Source organism: Cololabis saira, chromosome 15, assembly GCF_033807715.1.
Source record: "Cololabis saira isolate AMF1-May2022 chromosome 15, fColSai1.1, whole genome shotgun sequence".
In the NCBI taxonomy this organism is placed as follows: Eukaryota; Metazoa; Chordata; class Actinopteri; order Beloniformes; family Belonidae; genus Cololabis; species Cololabis saira.
The window spans coordinates 5,530,247-5,549,475 of NC_084601.1; the positions used below are offsets into that span (position 1 = coordinate 5,530,247).

A 19,229-nucleotide genomic window follows, 5' to 3' on the forward strand; every position below is an offset into this window, starting at 1 on the left:
ACATTTAGAGTCATCACCAGAAAAAAAAACGTATTTGACAATTTTCACCTGTTTCAAGTAAATTTTCACTTGAAATAAGTAGGAAAATCTGCCAGTGGGATTTATCTTCTTATTACAAGCAAAAAAATCTTGTTCCACTGGCAGATTTTTCTACTTATTTCAAGTGAAAATCTACTTGAAACAGGTGAAAATTGTTGTGTAATTAGTGTGTAATTAGATTTTATTACTAAAATTAGACATTTTAACTAGAAATAAGACAAATATTGTTGTTAAGATTTTGAGTTTTTGCAGTGATTACTAGTCGTAAAAAAAAATGCAGTTGCAGATATCTGCAATGTTCATACCGGATAGTCAAACTTAACCCTGAATATGGTTCAGCGTTACAACGACGGCGTAGACTACGGCGTAAGGTGCGCGTCGCCGCGTACCCTACACCGTAGGCTCTGCGTCGACGTAACGCAGAACCATAAATCCCCCTATACCCATGAACTGCTCCCCGTCTCTCCCCCGCCCCCCCTGCACTGACACAGTAGCCGAGCAGAGAGACATGGAGGCCCGCTCACCGAGAGAGGCCCGCGACTCCTCCGAGCCCAGCTAACCGACACGCTCTGTGGCTCTCTAAAGCGTCCCGGGGAGATATCACCAACACCATTTTGCTGTAAGGATTAACCGCTTTCTCAAACTGCGAAGAAGGAGAAATAAGAGGGAGATCCATTTCGGGTCTCTGTTGATTCAACGCAGCCGCCATTTTGTTGACAGTTCGTGTTTTTTTTTATTTTTTTTTTATTTTTTTTTTTAATAACCTCCACGGAGCATCTGCTCTTTCTACCACTGGAATATATTTTTTTCTGCGTGATTTCCAGCCTTGTTTAACGTGGTGTGTGTGTTTAACCCCCCGCTGGGTGTTTTTGTGCTGTAGCTCCACTGCTAGGGCATCGTTAGCCGCCGTGGCTGCTGCTGGAGGAGCACGAGAATGGGATGCAGGATTAGGATCACTCTCCCAGGGCTGGGGCACGTCCCTGTGCCTGGTCTGACTAGTGCATAATGTTTCTGAGTTATTCTGCTTGTATATTAGTGTAAGTTCCTGCCGATGGGGGGTGAATTTAGCCCAGATTGTCCTTAGAGACTGCTGATAGATGGACAGAGATGGCTGTCTATTCCTGGACTATTGCTGGTTCCTGCAAGCATGTTGGAGAATAAACACAACCCCTCGTAATATAAGGTGGATCTCTATCATAAAGTGATCAAACCAACACTTTAGTGATCTGGTTTGATTAGATTTGATTTGATTTTTTGATTTATTCACACTCACACATGTGAATTGGTCTCAAAAGCTTATGGTAGTAGACAGAAATACATACTTGCACTTAATACACACTAAACAATACAACATGCACATTATACTAGACTACCACTTACATACAACATATCACATTTCAAACACTTAACATGAAACATTTTGTGATCCCGGAGTGTACATTTAAATATATATGAGCTTAACAATTGTTAATTGTTTGAATATGGAGATGGACTGAGACTTTTTAAGGCTGTCATTCAACTCCTCTACACACAACACTCATGCTTGTTCCCACAAATTTACGTTTTTTCCTCCTATAATAAGGTGTTTATGTCTAGTTTTGATGGGGAACAGAGATTGGGATGAGTTGAGTTAGTCTGGGATTCAAACCTGAGACCACCTGATATATTGTACACGCATTAAAGGAGTAGTTATATTCTTTAAGGCGAAGAATACCATAGATGGCTTGTAGGTGAATTAAATCCATAAGCATTGTAGAATATGCAGTGATTTGGGGGATGCTTTTGCATGTTTGCACTCCAGCTTTTACCAGCGCAACTTTCTGGTTGAGAAACCAGCAATTAATTTTACTAGGTCGTCAAATGGTGTATATAGGGGGGATTTGGGTTTCAGTTTTTGCAGCCAGAGTTTATTTACCTCGTTGGCACTTCCTAACGACACTAGCGACACCCCGAGTTGTAGTTAAAGCACGAGGGGTGATGTGTTAACTTTTTGGTTGCTGTTAGTTGGCACATGGATGGATTTATATGCTGAAATTCAGCTCTGACTGTGTGTTTTTTGGCTTTTTGAAATTTCAGCTGTTGGACGTTTTTAAAACAGAAAAACAAAACAAAAAACTAAAAAGATGTGGCCACCACGTTGATACACACGAGGGCAGGACACCGAGCCAAATAATGTGATCGCCACCGTTTCTGCACAATTTCAGAGGTGAGTTGAATGTTAATCTTAAATTTGCTGTGTTTTGCTGCCTTGTCCTGTTTTGTCAGTTTAGCAGATTTTCAAAGAGACGACGTTTTATAGTTATAATTTATACATCATTTATGCATGGACGCTTTGAAAACGCTGCAGGATCATGACTGTGATGCGGTTGTTTTCTTTAAACTGAGCCCGAGGTGTCATGGGCTTGATTTAACAGCGAGTAAAGCCTGAATTATGGTTCTGCGTTAAATCGACGCCGTAGGGTACGCGGCGACGCGTAACGTACGCCGCGTACCCTACGGCGTAGGCTCTGCGTATGTGTAACGCGGAACCATAAATCAGCCTTAAGTGCTTTGAAAATCATGGGCGATCGGTCCGCAGATTGACGAGCTGTTCCCACGAGGGCCGTGTTGACTGTACAGGAAACCCAATGCAGATAATGTTTTGCTTGTTCGGTCCTTCGCTTTTTTTGCATGCGATGCGGGAAATTGAAGCCACGTGTTATGCTTGCGTTGTCTTATAAACACATAATTTATTACCCTCGCTTCTGCAGCACGTTTGCACGCTGGAGGTCTGACTGACACCTGTCATTCTGATCTCGGTTTTTTGCCGTTTAGACCAGGATTCTTCAACCCTGGTCCTGCATGTTTTAGATGTTTCCTTACATCATCACACCTTATTCTAATTAATGTTCGTCATCAGGTCTGCACAAGTCTGTTAATGACAAAGTCATTTGTATCAGGGTGTGCTGAATAGAATAATAGAATAATACTTTATTGTCAATGTACCTGGGTACAGTGAGATTGAAAGCATCATCACCTCTCCAGTGCAAGACAAATAATCAGAATCAGAATCAGAATCAGAAAAGGGTTTATTGCCAAGTTTGTTAACACACACAAGGAATTTGTTGTGATGATTGGTGCAATACAATAAAAATATAAAAACAAACAAATATATAAGAGATAAAATAAGAGATAGAATAAAATGTATAAACAGAAATGTACAATATGAGGTTTTAAAGTGCAATAAGAAACATTAGTGCAAACAATAAGGAATATAAGAAATATAAATAATATAAATAATATAAAAAAGGTTAAGGTGCATTTGAATATGTGCATCTGATATTCTATTTACAGATGATAGTATTTAGTTACACATGTAGTGGAATATTGCACAGATAGAAGTATTGCACGGTAAAAAAAACAGTAATGAAGACATTTACGTTTTATTCAGGGCGGTTATGGCTTTGGGGAAAAAGCTGTTTTTAAGTCTGAAGCAGGGAAACATCTAAAACCTGCAGGTCAGGGGGTCTCGACTAGGACCAGGTTTTGAAGACCACTGGTTTAGACTATAATCCACGCAGCACACCTCTTTCTATCCGTTTTAAACATTGCAGCCCATAATTTAGTTATCTGTTGTGGTTCAATAGCCGCACTGCTTTTCTATGATTGACATCAGTGGTAGTAGTAGAGGAATGTGCCCGGTTCCTCCCCCGAGCACGGCTCTGCACTAATGCCCATGGAAATGACAAGAGAGCTCTCGGGCCAAACGCCAGCTCTCATGTGAATGATGTGGGTGGGGGGGGTTGGATACTCTTGCTATGGCCAAAGGGAAATCAGCAGTTATGAACAACGTGTGCAAAAGTGAGGAGGGAGTGAAAGAGTGGGTGGGGGTGAGGGGAGGAAAGAAATGGGAGGGGGCAAGGGAAGTTGTTTACTACGTCTTTCCACGCTCTGCTGTTTTTGCTTGTTGGCCTGACTGGCTATTCATTGTGGATTTTCTAGTATTTGTATTTTTCTTATATACAGTTGTTTCTGTTTTATTCAGGGGATTGCCCTGGAGATTCAGCAGACACAGTGACTAATATCAGTCTCAAAGTGCAGTACTGTTGTTATTGCTTTAGTAAAATAGTGCAGTATGTCTGAAAATGAAATGACGGTTGTGCAGTCATCACGTCTTAAATTCAAAAGTACCTTAACGGCAAACTTGAAAGTTACAGTCTGTGCTTTACTGTCCTTACTGGTCTGTCAGTCTCAAATTAGGTGGTAGTCTGGTTGTCATTTTAGTGTTAAGTTACTTGGAAACAAGTCTATGTGTAATGTCTGTCGTTCCTTTGTGGCATATAATGTCAGCCATATGTATAGACTGGTTCCAAAGCTTTGTTTTAGTATCAAAGTTTTTGGAAGAAGTTTATTTTCATTTATTTCCTTCATGTATCTGTCAAATGGCTTTTGAGTGTTGCTTGATTGCCAAGAGACAACACCCTGGCAAATATCATTATCCAAAATTACATCTGACTCATTGATTTACTTTGGTTCCTAGAACTAAGAACCTGATGATATACAATGACTACGTTTAAATGCAGTCAAAATTCGGGTTATTGCTAATATTCCGGTTACTGAGACATTCAGAATATTACATTTACATGGTAATTAATCATTCAGGATATCTAGATCAAACCAGCAACGCGCGGAGAACATCATGACGCAATTACCGTAATTTCCGCTTCTTCTTCTTGTATCTAAATTCAAAACAAATGCTGCTTCGCGCAACTTTTCTCTCACCTTCTTGTAAATCTTCTATCCCCGTACTTTCTACCATCTACAAATGCAGAAATGTTCATATCCTTCATTACATTTATGAAGTGATTAGTCTCCTCCTGGTCTTGGTTTCTCCGTGTTTATAAGAACTTCCTGGACTCAAAAGACCAGGATTCCTTGTGAACAGAGCATGTGCAGAAAACAAATTCATGTTCCGTTTGATGGGGATATTCTGTTTGGCGTTTACATGACCCAATATTCAGGTTTTAAAAGGAGTAACCCAGGGGTCAGATTCGGGTTTTTAAAAACCGGAATATGAGCAAATTCAGGTTATTCAAAGGGGTTATTGGTGTTTACATGGCCGTGCAAAACCGGGTTATTGCTAATATTCGGGTTTTAAAAAGGTTATTGACTGCATGTAAACGCAGTCAATGTCAATAGTATATGGGTAATTATATTTCAGACAATGATAGTGTTTTTTTATTTATTCAAATATATATATATATAATAAATGGTTCCAGTATTGCCAACAGTTTGTCACACTGGGGCACTCTCTCTTATACTATTCTTGGTCTTGACGTGGGATCATAAATACCCAGTGTTTACATTTTCTTTTTCTTCTTTTGAAGAAGTAAGGGTCACAAAGTCATCAATCTTCCCTCATGGGTTAATGTTGCATTGTATAGCAAATATACAAAACAAACAAAATAACAAGATGCACTAGACTCAATGTACAGTTCTTCGGTGTGAGGATGTTTGTAGAATGACAGATTAAAATCAGTGCACGTAAAGAGTTCAGATTTGGCCTGCGAAGGCTTTGTGTATTACTGGATTACGATGGTTTGTTTTGGGCATAGTTGTTCCCAGGCTGTTAGAATTAGCTCTTCTATTATTGAAACCGACGCAAGAATCAGTGAGTAAGAAACAGTGTCTATGCAAGAATGAGGGGTATATTTGTCACTGTGTTCAAGGAGAATGCAGGGAACAGAGTAGGGGGGGTGATGGGTGAAATGTGGTTTTGATTAAAGAGGGAACACAGTGAATCTAGTTTGCGTGCTGTTACTATTTCATTCTAAGTTTTCAAAATATGAAGAAGGGAACAGAAAGAAAATCAGAGGAGCACAGAGATTGATGGAGTGTTGTATAAAACAGTGAGGGGTGAGGTTTTTTTTGTTTTGTTTTTGGTGTGTGTAGCAAGGATTACTCCTAAACCACGAGCCAAAACAGAGTAATTAAAGCAGGCATAGAAAGGAGGTTACTGGACGGTTGAACAAAATCATTTATACTGTATGCTTTAGTATTCATAATCCTAAACAAACATCTTGCGAGGCTATACTTAGAGAAGATTTCTTTTTGTTCCTCTGGTTCTGATGCTTTAAGGACACGACGGCTTGTGTGGCTTTTGCAAAGCTTCATTAAGTAGCTCTCCCACTAAAATGTTGCTGCAGGAAAAGTGCTGGCATTCTGATGCTCATTCACTTGCTTTCTAATGTTGTTGGCAGAGGAAAAGCAGCCGGATCGTTTGTCTAGTCCCAGAGGACTCAATGTGCTGAGGTCACAGATCTGAATTGCCTCGAAACGACTTCACTAAGAGAAAGCACCTGCTGGGGGCAAATCTGCATTAAATCACTTAGTGGCCACGAGGAGCTGCAGAAAACTTCATTGAATTGGGATTTCCTCCACAGAGTACAATTAAGAAGCATTTTGGTCTCTGTTGTTGTGCTTACTCAGGGTAGGAGCAGTTTACCACTAACACAGCTACACTGATGCTCAAGTGACTGCTCATTTGGCATTTGATCCTGCAACGGTTAGGATGTGGCAATGCTGTGGGATTAACTATTGGCTCTAGACCATGTGGGATTTGTTAATCACAGTTGGACAATTCAGAGCCCCTTGTATCTGTGGGGTAGAAAAACCCTGGCTCTGAAAATGTTACATGTTGTTTGCCGAGAAGAGTGCATATCATAAAAAAGTTGTAGGACACTGCTTAAAAGTGTGAAGTATTTTGATAAGAGGTCGACAGACACAGATTTTTATTGGATGCAGCATTATAGATCTGTTTAGTTATTTTGTCACAGAATTAGGATGGAATCAGGATCAGGCTGGTATTTTTATTTGTTTCTCTTGGGTACGCCGATTTTTCTTTTTTCCTCTCTTCATACAATATTGCAGCATACAGGACTGTCTCAGAAAATTTGAATATTGTGATAAAGTTCTTTATTTTCTGTAATACAATTTTAAAAAAAAAAAAAAAAAAAAAAAAAAAGTCATACATTCTGGATTCATTACAAATCAACTGAAATATTGCAAGCATTTTATTATTTTAATATTGCTGATTATGGTTTACAGTTTAAGATTAAGATTCCCAGAATATTCTATTTTGAGATAGGATATTTGAGTTTTCTTAAGCTGTAAGCCATGATCAGCAATATTAAAATAATAAAAGGCTTGCAATATTTCAGTTGATTTGTAATGAATCCAGAATGTATGACATTTTTGTTTTTGTAATTGCATTACAGAAAATCACAATATTCTAATTTTCTGAGACAGTCCTGTATATATTGTTTGATTAACCTAACCAAGTATTTGCAAAACATTTACATAACATAATTACCCATACATGGGTAATAATCCACATGAACATAAACTTAAAACTATTTTTCCACATTATTTTCACATCCATTATTTCACGGATGCCCCTATTGGATCCATTTTTTCCTTCTCTCTTTGTCCTTCTTGGGATTATTTTTATTTTTATTTTTTTTTATCTCCAAGAGATTTATTTCCACCACCCTAAAAAAATACATTTAGTTTCTTGAACTGCAACAGCATGTTTACAGCAGTAAAGTCACCATATAAACTCAATCTTATATCTGGAAACAAATATAAAGTGGCTAAAGTAAATTGTTACTGAGTCCAGATCAGTCACTCTGTCATCTCCTCCTCTTTGTAATCTCAGTCTGCAAGTAGAGGGAAGATGCTGCTTCATTCTCCAGCATCATTTACATGAAGTTTACACAAAACTGTTTCATGCAGAGTGAAAACTGTTATTCTGCTTCATACTTAAATGTTTTTTTTTAGGTGAACAATGGTTCACCTAACAATATGTGGTGATGCGGACCACTTTTATGAAATGTACCTGATAAAGTTGCCAGTGAGTGCATACACCCCTGACCGCTTTATATCTGTTGACAACTTCATAAAACTTAGTAAAAAGTGTAGTGTCAGCTCAGAACTTTATTGTTGCCTTAAGGCTCATTCATGCTTGATGCAGAAGATGGACGTGCAGACAGACTGATCCTTTCACCTTGCTCCTCTGTCAATTATGCACGTAATTTGGTCTGTTGTCAAGGCCCTCACGGATCCATCGCTTCACGCTGCAAACGGTGCAATAGCACCAGAAACCGGGGGCAATGTTGAGCAGTATATGTAACAGGGGACCAGCAAAAGGAACAAACCAGAGAAAAACAGGAGGAACAGGAACAACAACAACAACAACAAATGTAGACATTGCAGGAGCTTTTGAAGAGCGGCTGTGTGAGTGTGTCTGCAACTGCAGCCATATCTATGACATCACGCTGGCTGGGCATGGGGACAAGCAGCTATTAAATAATAATAGCTGGGAGGAGATTGCTTGTGACCTGGGAGTGAATCCAAGGGTGGTGAAAGACAAATGGAGGTGTAAATGGGACAAATTTGTACGTGCACACAACAAAACAAGGAGGAAAAAAGAGTGGTGATGCAGCTGATGAGCTGCTGTTGTCTCTCCGTGTATTTCATTTAGTTTAATATATTTGTATTTTTTTTTTCTGCCTTATATATTTCTTATTTGCTGTGCACTATTAGATAAAACATTTATAGAAATCTTATGCAACTTTTCATTACTTGCTAAACACCTTACAAAAAATGATCCCATATGGAATAATACAACTGAACTTTCTGGGAGAGTCAACTGAAAGGACAAAAGTCCCTGATTACTTGCAAGAATTAAATACTCTCTTTTTGCACTGTGAATGTAGGATTAAAAATATATTTGATGGTTCTGAATTTAATTTTATTACACCAAAATATAAAAAAAAGAAGAAGATAGTCATGATTGGTTTGGAAAATCAGTCAATGTAAATATGCTCTATATTAAACTCTGAACTGTGAGCTGCCCGCTAGTGAATGAATGGACAACGTCAAAGACACCTGGAAGTTTGAGGACAGCTGCGACGCGTGACAACACTTGAAACAGACGTAGAAAGAGCATGAATGAGCCTTTAGGGGGTTGTGTTGCTGAGTGAGAAGGACCTGAAGGGCCGTAGCCTGACACCACTGCAAAACGTAACAAAAAAAATAATACCGTTTGTCACTCGCAATGAAATAAGAAATGTACTGCAGTGTTTCATAAATCGGGTGACCTCTAATTTTGATTATGTTGAGTGTTGCATTGTTTTTTGGCCTCATATTTAATCATTTTGCACTGCTGTACCTGTTTTTTTTCACCTACAGTTGAAGGACGGAGAAAGAGGGCTGGAGAGAGGTGTCACTTCATAACGAGGAGAGCTTCACCCTCACCGTTATCCTCCTTCCCCCTTTCCCTGCCCACCCCTATCCCAACTCCACACACAAACTATACCTGCTCCCACAATTTCCACTCCCACATAAACACCCATACCCCCTGAAGCTCTGATGGATCAGAAGATTCAGGGGAGAACTTCACCTTCACCTCCTCTTCTCTCTGGAGCTCCCACAGGGGATCGGGAAAAGGAGGGAGTGGGTGGGAAGAAAGACGAAGAGGATGAAAAGAAGCGGGAAAGAGAAAAAGAGCGAGCCGCTGCTGGCCCTGCCGGTGCTGGAGGTTCAGGTGGAGCGGGCGGTGCCAGCAGCGACCAATCCCATTTCTCAATCAAAGAGAGCAGTCTGTCTGAGGGCAATGTCAAGCTTAAGATCGGCTTTCAGACAAAACGCATGAAGAAGCCTCCGAAGAGCTTGGAGAATTATGTGTGCCGGCCAGCTTTCAGGGCCACCGTTAGGCACACGAGTCGAGGAGGAGGTGGCGGTCGTGGGAACCGTGCAGGAGCTACAGGTGATGGGCTGCACAGTCACAGTCAGAGCCAGAGTCCTTCACAGGGCCGTGAAAAAGAAAAGGAAAAGAGTCCTTGTGCGAACAGACCACCAGCCTCCTCTTCCTCCTCAGCCCTCTCTGCTAAAGCTCCTCCATCCCCTTCTCCCACCGCTACTCCCAGCAGCACCAACATCCCGTCACCTTCTCAAGTCAATGGGAGTGCCTCAGCAAAAAAAGTAAGGATGGCTTGTATTGTCAGTTTGTGTATTTTGTTTCAGCACTGGATTTAGATCAGGGGTCGGCAACCTGCGGCTCTTTAGCGCCGCCCTAGTGGCTCCCTGGAGCTTTTTCAAAAATGTTTGATCTTTTTTTTTCTTTTTTTTCTTTTTTTCTTCTTTTTTTTCCTTTTTTCTCCTTTTTCCTTTTTTTCTCTTTTCTTCTTTTTCCCTTTTTTTCGTTTTTTTTTCTCTTTCTTCCTTTTTCGTTTCCTTTTTAATCTAGACATTTTGACTTCTCTCGAAATTTTGCCTTTTTTCTCATAATTTTTACTTTTTTTCTCGACATTTCAACGTTTTGCTCGACATTTTGACATTTTTCTCGACATTTCAACTTTTTTCTCAACATTTGTACTTCAACATTAATCTCGACGTTTCAACGTTTTTCTCGACATTTCAACGTTTTTCTCGACATTTCAATGTTTTTCTCGACATTTCAACATTTTTCTCAAGATTGTACTTTAACATTAATCTCGACATTTTGACTTTTTTCTTGAAATTTCGACTTTTTCTCAACATTTTGACTTTTTTCTCGAAGTGCATAATGAAAAAAAAAATCTTCCCCCAGTTATAACTAATATAGCTACATGCAGCATGTGTTGCCTTCATTCTACGGCTTATACAAGACTTAATGTTTTGTGGCTCCAGACATATTTGTTTTTTTTCGTTTTTGATCCAATATGGCTCTTTCAACATTTTGGGTTGCCAACCCCTGGTTTAGACTTTGTCAAAACTAACATTTATAAACAGTATATTAACAAAACTATTTTAAATATGATCAGTCAGTGATCCACAGCAAAGCTGCTCTAGTAATCGCTGTGTTATTGCTCAGATAAAGAGTGGGGCATAAATTGTTCTTTAGTTTTCTTTGTGTTCTCAGTTGGCCTATTTCTATTCATGGTGACAGCCCCCTCCCACGTCCCTCTGTCTGTCTCTATCCTCTGGCCCTGCTTAGCCATGCCCCCCACCTTCCTGCATGACCCCTCATACTAGTTCTCCCTCTCTGTCCCCAGCCTGACCCCAGTGACTAGCCCTCCCTACCCTCCCCCATCCCAGGATTGCAAGTGAAGCAGAATTTTAGTGAAAAATCTAATTTGTGACTCCTAATTTTTAAAGTATAAATACAAATACTCGTTTTCAATTTATATAACACATATTTGTGCGGCTTTCAGACACAAAACGTGTACTTTTGTAACACAGTAGGAGAGAAAAACGAGTATCCATTCAGACAGACTAGGGATGCAGTGATCACAACTTTTTCAGTCTCTGAAATGTGATCGGAGACCATTGTTCAATCAATGAGTTGTATACCTCCCCCTGGGGAAGAGATTCAGGGCATCAGTCATTTCCTGGGCTAAACGTACCCAAATTATGCAAAATAAGTACAGTAAACTGTTATTTGTTACAAAAAATAATATTAATTATATATAATAATAATAATAATAATTGTACAGCAAATTCCAAATACAATGGAATCTTTCTCAAATCAATTTAAATAAAATGTTGCAGCTAAAACTGAGCCTAAATAGAAACAAAAACTACAGGACTGTCTCAGAAAATTGGAATATTGTGATAAAGTTCTTTATTTTCTGTAATGCAATTAAAAAAACAAAAATGTCATACATTCTGGATTCATTACAAATCAACTGAAATATTGCAAGCCTTTTATTATTTTAATATTGCTGATTATGGCTTACAGTTTAAGATTAAGATTCCCAGAATATTCTAATTTTTTTGAGATAGGATATTTGAGTTTTCTTAAGCTGTAAGCCATGATCAGCAATATTAAAATAATAAAAGGCTTGCAATATGTCAGTTGCTTTGTAATGAATCCAGAATGTATGACGTTTTTGTAATTGCATTACAGAAAATCACAATATTCAAATTTTCTGAGACAGTCCTGTATGTCTACATTAACGGCAACAGAGTTAAAGTGAACGTATCAACTGGTGGAACCTTTTTAATACTGTTAAAATAAGGTTAACCATCAGTAAGACAGGGCCTGAACAATACATCGATTTGATCGATTAATTCAGGTTTAAAGTTTATGGAAAAATGAAAATCAATTTTGAATTTGTTCTGCATAGTTGTGGTATGGCGCTGCAGGGGATACTTAAGAACTTCACTCATCTGGCTGCTCTGTGTTGGATGAGCTTCTTGCATTCCCTGAAGGCAATGTTGCCTCAATGCCCCCCCAAAGAGTTCTCCTCAAGCGCAGACAGATCCACAGTGTAGCCATGTGAATAGTTTTCCTATAAATAAGTTTCCAAAACAAACGCAGTTTCTTCTGTTGCCTGGAAGTGGTTTGTTTTTGCGACTTCCAATGTTGTAAAAGCTGCTAACTTCTATTAAGTTTGTCCACAGTTGTCTGTAGTTTGTTGCAGCTAAAGGTAGCAGCACAACTGTTTTTTTTAGTATCTTAAATGGAAACATGCAGCTTATCTTGAGAATAAAGCTTTAGTTACACTTTAATTCTTATGTATATGCTTATTATTTGTTTTAGAATAAGCCAAGTCTTAAACTTTAAACTCAGACTTGTTTGTTCTGAATGGGATACTTAAGAACTTCACTCATCTGGCCGCTCCTGTCACCTGTTGCTTGCTTCATTCTTTATCTAAAAGGAATCATGAGAGCTGCTGGTCTTTGCAAACGGTTCTGACTAATATGCAGCTACACGTATCAAAATACGTCCAACTGCCTTCCCTCTGACTCAGCAGAGGCTGAGACAGAAACCACTCAGTGTTATACTTGGATGAAACTTGTAAAACTGCCTTGGAAGAGTCGGTAGCGCTGACTTAGTGACCTGTTCCTGTAGTGCATGTCCCTAATGTTGTCAGCTCTTTCCATTTTACTGTAGATGACTGCTTCTGTGTCACCAATCTGCAGAGAAATGTCTGCCTTGTTGTGAGAGAACAGCTCGAGTTCCTTGTCATTCCAGGGTCCTGTCATCTCTTTCTGCAAGTTTTTGTGTATTCCTGAATGATTGCACTGATAAATTGTTAATATTTGCAACGTTGGTTGCGTATCGACTTTTATTATTTATTTAAGTCACCGTCACAGCATGATAAATGGTCTGCTCTGTTTCAGACTTAACATGTTTTAAAGGATTACCTGTTAATCATAATAGGGGGGCTAATTATTCAAGTGCCAGGGCATGTTTTGGACTTATTAAAATGGATCACCTTAGCACTGAATTTGTGAGTTACACCCTCTCAAAAGGTTATTGGTGTTATGACTTGTGTCATACTTGATATATATTTGTATTATGCTCATGTCTTGTCTGTAAAAAAATAGCATTTTTCTTCTTCTGTTATTGTACTTGTGTTTTAATTGTGACTGTACGTGGGTGGGAGGTGAAATCTGGCACATCATTTCCAAATTCTTGTTTAATGTTTTTTGTATTTTATTTTTTTTGTATAAATATCTTTATTGAGGGCAATAAAAAAAAAAAGATTTATAACAACAATGTAATTATCAATATTTCCCCCCTTTTTTAACTTTTCATAACAATAATTAAACAAAAATAAATAAATAATAATAATAAGAGAGAAAATATAAAATAAAATAAGAAAAAAAAAATTAAATTAAATAAGTAAATATAAATAAATACAACAACACACCCCTCTCCCCTTCCCTCCCTCATATGGTCAATAGATTACATCATTTAACTTCTTTTCACATATGCCTATCAATACTGGAACAATGATTTTGTATTTTAAACCTTAAGTTGGCGCCTATAACTTATTGTAATTGCTTATTGTTTTATTTAATAATTCTTTTTTGATTTCTTTCAATACAGGGTCCAACAAAGATGGATTCCAAATCAGATTCAAAATCAGAGACAAAAGCAGCCTCCGCTACGTCCGAGAGACCCCTTAACCTTCACCGCCCTCCGCCAGAGAACAAAACACATTCTTCTGGGAAGAAAACACCAACTCCGCAAACCAACCCTCGTACATCTTCACCTTCCTCTCCATTGCCTGCATCAAAAGAGCCTACATTTGAAAGTGTTAAGCCTGCTCAATACACCTATTGCACAGAAGCTCAGAAAGACAAGGACAGAGGTGCCCAAAGTTGGGGAGCGCCCACGGTCACTGAGAAATTGGCCCAACTTATAGCAACCTGCCCACCATCAAAAACCTTTAAGCCAACCAAACCCACAAAAACGGATCCTCCTACTCCTCTCCCCAGCTCGGGCTTTATGGCACCCACAGCCAAGCAACGGGACAGGGCCATGGCAAATAGAAACACGTATTCAAGAATGGTGCACCTTTCTCCTCCGCCTCCTGTGTCAAGACCGCCTGGTCGGCCGTACGGTTCTAGGAGCAAAGACGGTGGCCCAGACAATTCACCCTGCCGGACACCACCGAGGAAGGAGGACTCTGATGGGGCTGGAAAAACAAGTAGCAGCAGTGGCAACAGCATTAATGCCAACAACAGCAGTCTCAGCGTCAGCTCTGCATTTACCTACGGCAATAACCGCCTGTCAGCCATGTCTAAGGAAAGCAACAACGACAACACCAACGGTAGTATTTCTAAGCCACAGTCACGTCCTACTCACAGTTTACCACACGCATCTTCTTCATGTTGTCCGGTTTCAACTTCTCCCTGTAACTCCGCTGAACAGAGGACATTGAGCGCAGTGAGTTACCTGAGCTCCCCTGTTCCCTCACAAGGGCATCATGCACGAGAGCCCCCTGCTCTCACGGAGGAAAATAGTGCAGGGGAGAGGGAACAGGACATGGACGGCCACAGAGACTTCCCTAAGTGCCCTCCTTCGACAGCAACAGGAAGGCAAGAGGGGAAAGAGAAGGGACCAAGTGCTCAGTCACTTCATGTTGAGAAGGGGAAGAGCTGTAGCCCAAGTAAGCGCAGTCCCAACCGGGATTTTAGTCAATCTGGTCGGATTAGTAGTCCTCCTGAGGCTGTTAGGCAAAGAGAACCTTCTACATCGGAGATTGATGATGACGAAGGCCCACAAACTCCTCTTAGAGATAATTCTCCTGATTCATCTATAGATTCACCCGCAGAGCAGGACAGCAAACCCCTTAAAAAACGCAGGGGAAGGAAACCCCGTTGGACTCGCATAATGAACAAAACACACATTCAAAGAGCAGGCCAGGACAGCCCCTTCAGGGAGAACAAAATCACTATGCCTTTATCATCCAGTTTGGATATTCCATCACCACCAGTCAAACGGCCTGTAGGCCGGCCCCCCAACCCAAACAAGATCAGACCAAATGTCGTGCCACAAAACCCAATGTCGCAGTTCTTCCCACCGCAGCCTAAAAAAAGAGGAAGACCAAAGTCTAAAATGCCAAGGCTTGACGCCCCAATCCATGGGCACCCCTCTCATAAGCTTCCCCCCTCCAAGGTCTACTCGTCTATGCTGAAGTCCAAAGAAGAGCAGGACCCACCTGTTCTTCACCCAGAGGTCGACTTAAATCCTCCCAAACCTATGCCTAGAAAACGTGGACGCCCCAAACGCCTTCCTCCTACCTTACCCCAAGAGGGTCAGCCTCCCACACTGGCCCCAGAAGCGGGAGACATGGGAGACAAACGTTTCCGCACCAAAGGAAACGGACAGCTTATCATGAAAACCATTATTGGTAAGATCAACAAGATGAAAAGTGTCAAGCGGAAGCGCATTCTGAGTCAGATCTTATTGGGTCCAAGACCAGAAGACCCCCCTAAAAGCACCACTAGTGGTGTAGTTGCTTCTGCGGAAGCTACAAATCAGTCGTTATCATCTTTGGCTGCTACTTTTGGGGGGAAACTAGGGCCACAAATAAATGTAAGTAAAAAGGGAACAATATACATGGGTAAGAGGAGAGGCCGTAAACCAAAATTAGCTTCTAACACAGCTGGAACGTCACCAGAACCCTTCCTATCTCCCAACACAACTTCCCCTCTCCATCACCACCAATCACAGTCTCAGCAGCAGCATCAGCTTTTGTCTTCAGAACTCTTTCCTTCTCCCTCCCTCTCACAATCGAGCGGAGGCCACAGTCCCATCAGTGACGCCAGCTTTGTGGAACCAGGCTCAGTGCACTTTGCAGGTAGCTCTCACTATTCCAACTCCCACCATAGCCACCACACATTCTCCTTTCCCACCCCAACCTTTTCTGCCCCTAATAAAATGCTGGGTTCTTTGTCATCCTCTATGGGCACGGTAGCTTCCCATAAAAAGTCCTCTTGCCGTGGATACCCTCATCATCACAATCATTATAGGCAGCATTACCCTTATCATAAGCTTTCTCCTCCCAGGCCACTCCATCCCACCTCCCCCGCGCCCCTCAGTGAGCTAAAAGAAGCCACTCCGTCACCAGTTAGTGAGTCACACAGCGAGGAGACCGTGCCCAGTGACAGCGGTATAGGAACAGACAACAACAGCACATCGGACCGTGGTGAGAAAGCTGGAGGGACAGGTGGCGTGGGTGGAATGGGGATGCCACCCGGGATGGGCAGTGGATTATTGATGCCCAGCGTCATAGCTTCAGCAGTGACTCCAGGGATGGGCCTTAATTCCAGAGGCAGGCGTCGACACTCCGCCGTGCTGATGGAGCGTCCCTCACCTTCTCCATCACCCCACGGAACGAGGTTATCACCGGATCACCGGCGGCCTCACCCGGCAGCCCCCGCCTCTTCCCTAATGGGCCACAAGGAGAAACACAAGCACAAGTGTAAACGTCGTAATCACGGATGTCCTGGCTACGACAAGCTAAAGAGACAGAAGAGAAAACGAAAGAAGAAGTACTTGCAGCTTCGGTCTCGGCGGCTCGATCCCGATTTTCTCGCCGAGTTGGATGAAATTATCGTAATGCTAAGCGAAATACGGATAACGCACCGTTCCTCTGGGCGCCGGCTGAGCAGCGGGATAGGCATAGCACCAGGAACAAGCAGAATACCGGGCGTGGGGAGCAGAGCCAGCGCTGGAATAGGAGGAACAGCTGGCCCTCCTCCTCATCACTATGTTCACAGGGACCTCCTGCCGACAATATTCAGGGTTAATTTTGGAAGGTTTTACTCCCATCCTGCTTACTCTTGTGACCCGTTGCACTTTGTCCGTAAACCGGACATGAAAAAGAAACGGGGACGGCCTCCCAAACTCAGAGAGTCGATGTCTGAGGTTCCATTTGTACCCGGGCTTGGATTCCCACTCTCAAGTGGAGGTTTCTATCACCCCTCCTATGGTGTTCCTTACTCATCTGGTCCTCTGGGGTTGGGCTATTATCGAGGTTTTCCTCCAGCAAGTGCTCTTTATCCTCACGCACACCACCAGTCCCCTCACACCGCCCCATCCCACCACTCTCACCACTCACCTTCCTTCCCCCCTCCTCCTCCCCCAACATCTTACTTGCACCATCACCATCCATCTCATCTCCTACTGAACCCCTCGAAGTTTCACAAGAAAAAGCATAAGCTGATTAGGCAGGAGTACCTGGGAGGAGGAAGGTCCCCTGTCCTCTTCCCTCCCATGTCTTCTGAGCTGTCTTTTAACTGGCACCATAAACACAAACACAGACACAAACACAGAGAGCGCTGCTCCGAGGAAGACAGGGAAGAGGCGGCGAGGAGTGGGTCAGGAAGCCGAACCAATGCAGGGATCTCTGACAAAGGTGCATCAGGTAAAGGAGAGCGAGTTGGCGGCTTGGGAATGGCAGAGTCTTTACAGAGGTGCCGCTTCGGAAGAGACGCCTCCAGCACCACGACTAGCAAGCAAGCGGCCGCCACCTCCGCCAACTCCCCCTCATCTTCCTCATCGTCGTCCGCAGAAAGGTACAAGCGTAAAGACAGTTCCATGTCCTGTCTAGGACCATCTAGGCTAACACTGGCGAACACCTCAAAAGGACATCACTCAGTCGAATCCTGGTTCAGGATAGGCAGCTCCGACGCAGACTACTCTACGATTTCACAGAGTCAAGTGGTTCCTGGCCAGGGCTCTTTCTCAGACGGACGGGTGGAAGACCCAACAGGCTGCTCCGACAGTGAGGACGACGAGCCTCTCACTCCCACAGAGGAAGTAGAAGCTCACAGTTCTCCAAATCTTTTTGCCTCCGCTATGACCCGCACTTCCATGAAGGGAGGCAGAAACAGAAAGAATGACGTAGTTACAGAGAGTTCCAACTTCTCCCACATGGATCGTCTGATGAGGAAGGACCGCTCAACGTCGTCTGAGAGGAGAGAGTCAGGTAAGTCCAATTTAAATTATAAGAAACAGTGTACACCTATGGCAATGGTTTGTCTTTTTTTTTCTTTTTTTTTTAACTTACAGGACCTTCTCAGAAAATTAGAATATTGTGATAAAGTTCTTTATTTTCTGTAATGCAATTTAAAAAAAAAAAAACTAAAATGTCATACATTCAGGATTCATTACAAATCAACTGAAATATTGCAAGCCTTTTATTATTTTAATATTACTGATCATGGTTTACAGTTTAAGATTAAGATTCCCAGAATATTCTATTTTTTTGAGATAGGATATTTGAGTTTTCTTAAACTGTAAGCCATGATCAGCAATATTAAAATAATAAAAGGCTTGCAATATTTCAGTTGATTTGTAATGAATCCAGAATGTATGACGTTTTTGTTTTTGTAATTGCATTACAGAAAATCACAATATTCTAATTTTCTGAGACAGTCCTGTAGACATTTAATTAACTGCACTGAATCCCTAGCTTCATGTAACCCACACATTTGTACCTTTTTAATAAACTTTGCAGTACAAAGAATAATTTGGCACAAATTGGTTTCTGTTTTTAAAGGTTTAAAGTTTACTAGAGTCAGTGTTGTTTCAAATTCACCTTCGAGAAGTACTTCTGTTGCATTATGAATTATCTGTCTGATTGGTAAATGTCTGAGTTTTATGGCTTGGAACAGCTATGATGAAACTAGAATTATGTAGACTTTATCAGGTCTAATATGTAGTTCTGGCTTGTGTATTTGGGCGATAATTGTTTCAAACATTGTCATGTGTTGCTGTAATTAGGGTATACAATTTTGCAGGATCTCCACACATTTGTATATAAGTATTTCATTAAAAATGTTCAGATTGTGCAGTAGTTCCCACTGGGACCATCCATACATATGTTATCTAGAACAAATAACGCAAAGAAATTTGTCTTTCT

General features: G+C 41.3%; 1 protein-coding gene across 1 annotated transcript in view; it reads left to right on the forward strand.

The window, feature by feature from the left end:
• Nucleotides 1-521: 521 nt before the first annotated feature.
• ash1l (ash1 (absent, small, or homeotic)-like (Drosophila)) overlaps nucleotides 522-19,229 on the forward strand; it is a 52,789-nt gene continuing 34,081 nt past the window's right edge. Inside the window, exons 1-4 of the mRNA XM_061742229.1 lie at nucleotides 522-658; nucleotides 2,116-2,245; nucleotides 9,271-10,062; nucleotides 13,901-18,293. Coding sequence (XP_061598213.1) covers nucleotides 9,451-10,062; nucleotides 13,901-18,293 — 5,005 coding nt within the window. The 5' untranslated portion in view covers nucleotides 522-658; nucleotides 2,116-2,245; nucleotides 9,271-9,450. The remainder of the gene's footprint in view (nucleotides 659-2,115; nucleotides 2,246-9,270; nucleotides 10,063-13,900; nucleotides 18,294-19,229) is intronic.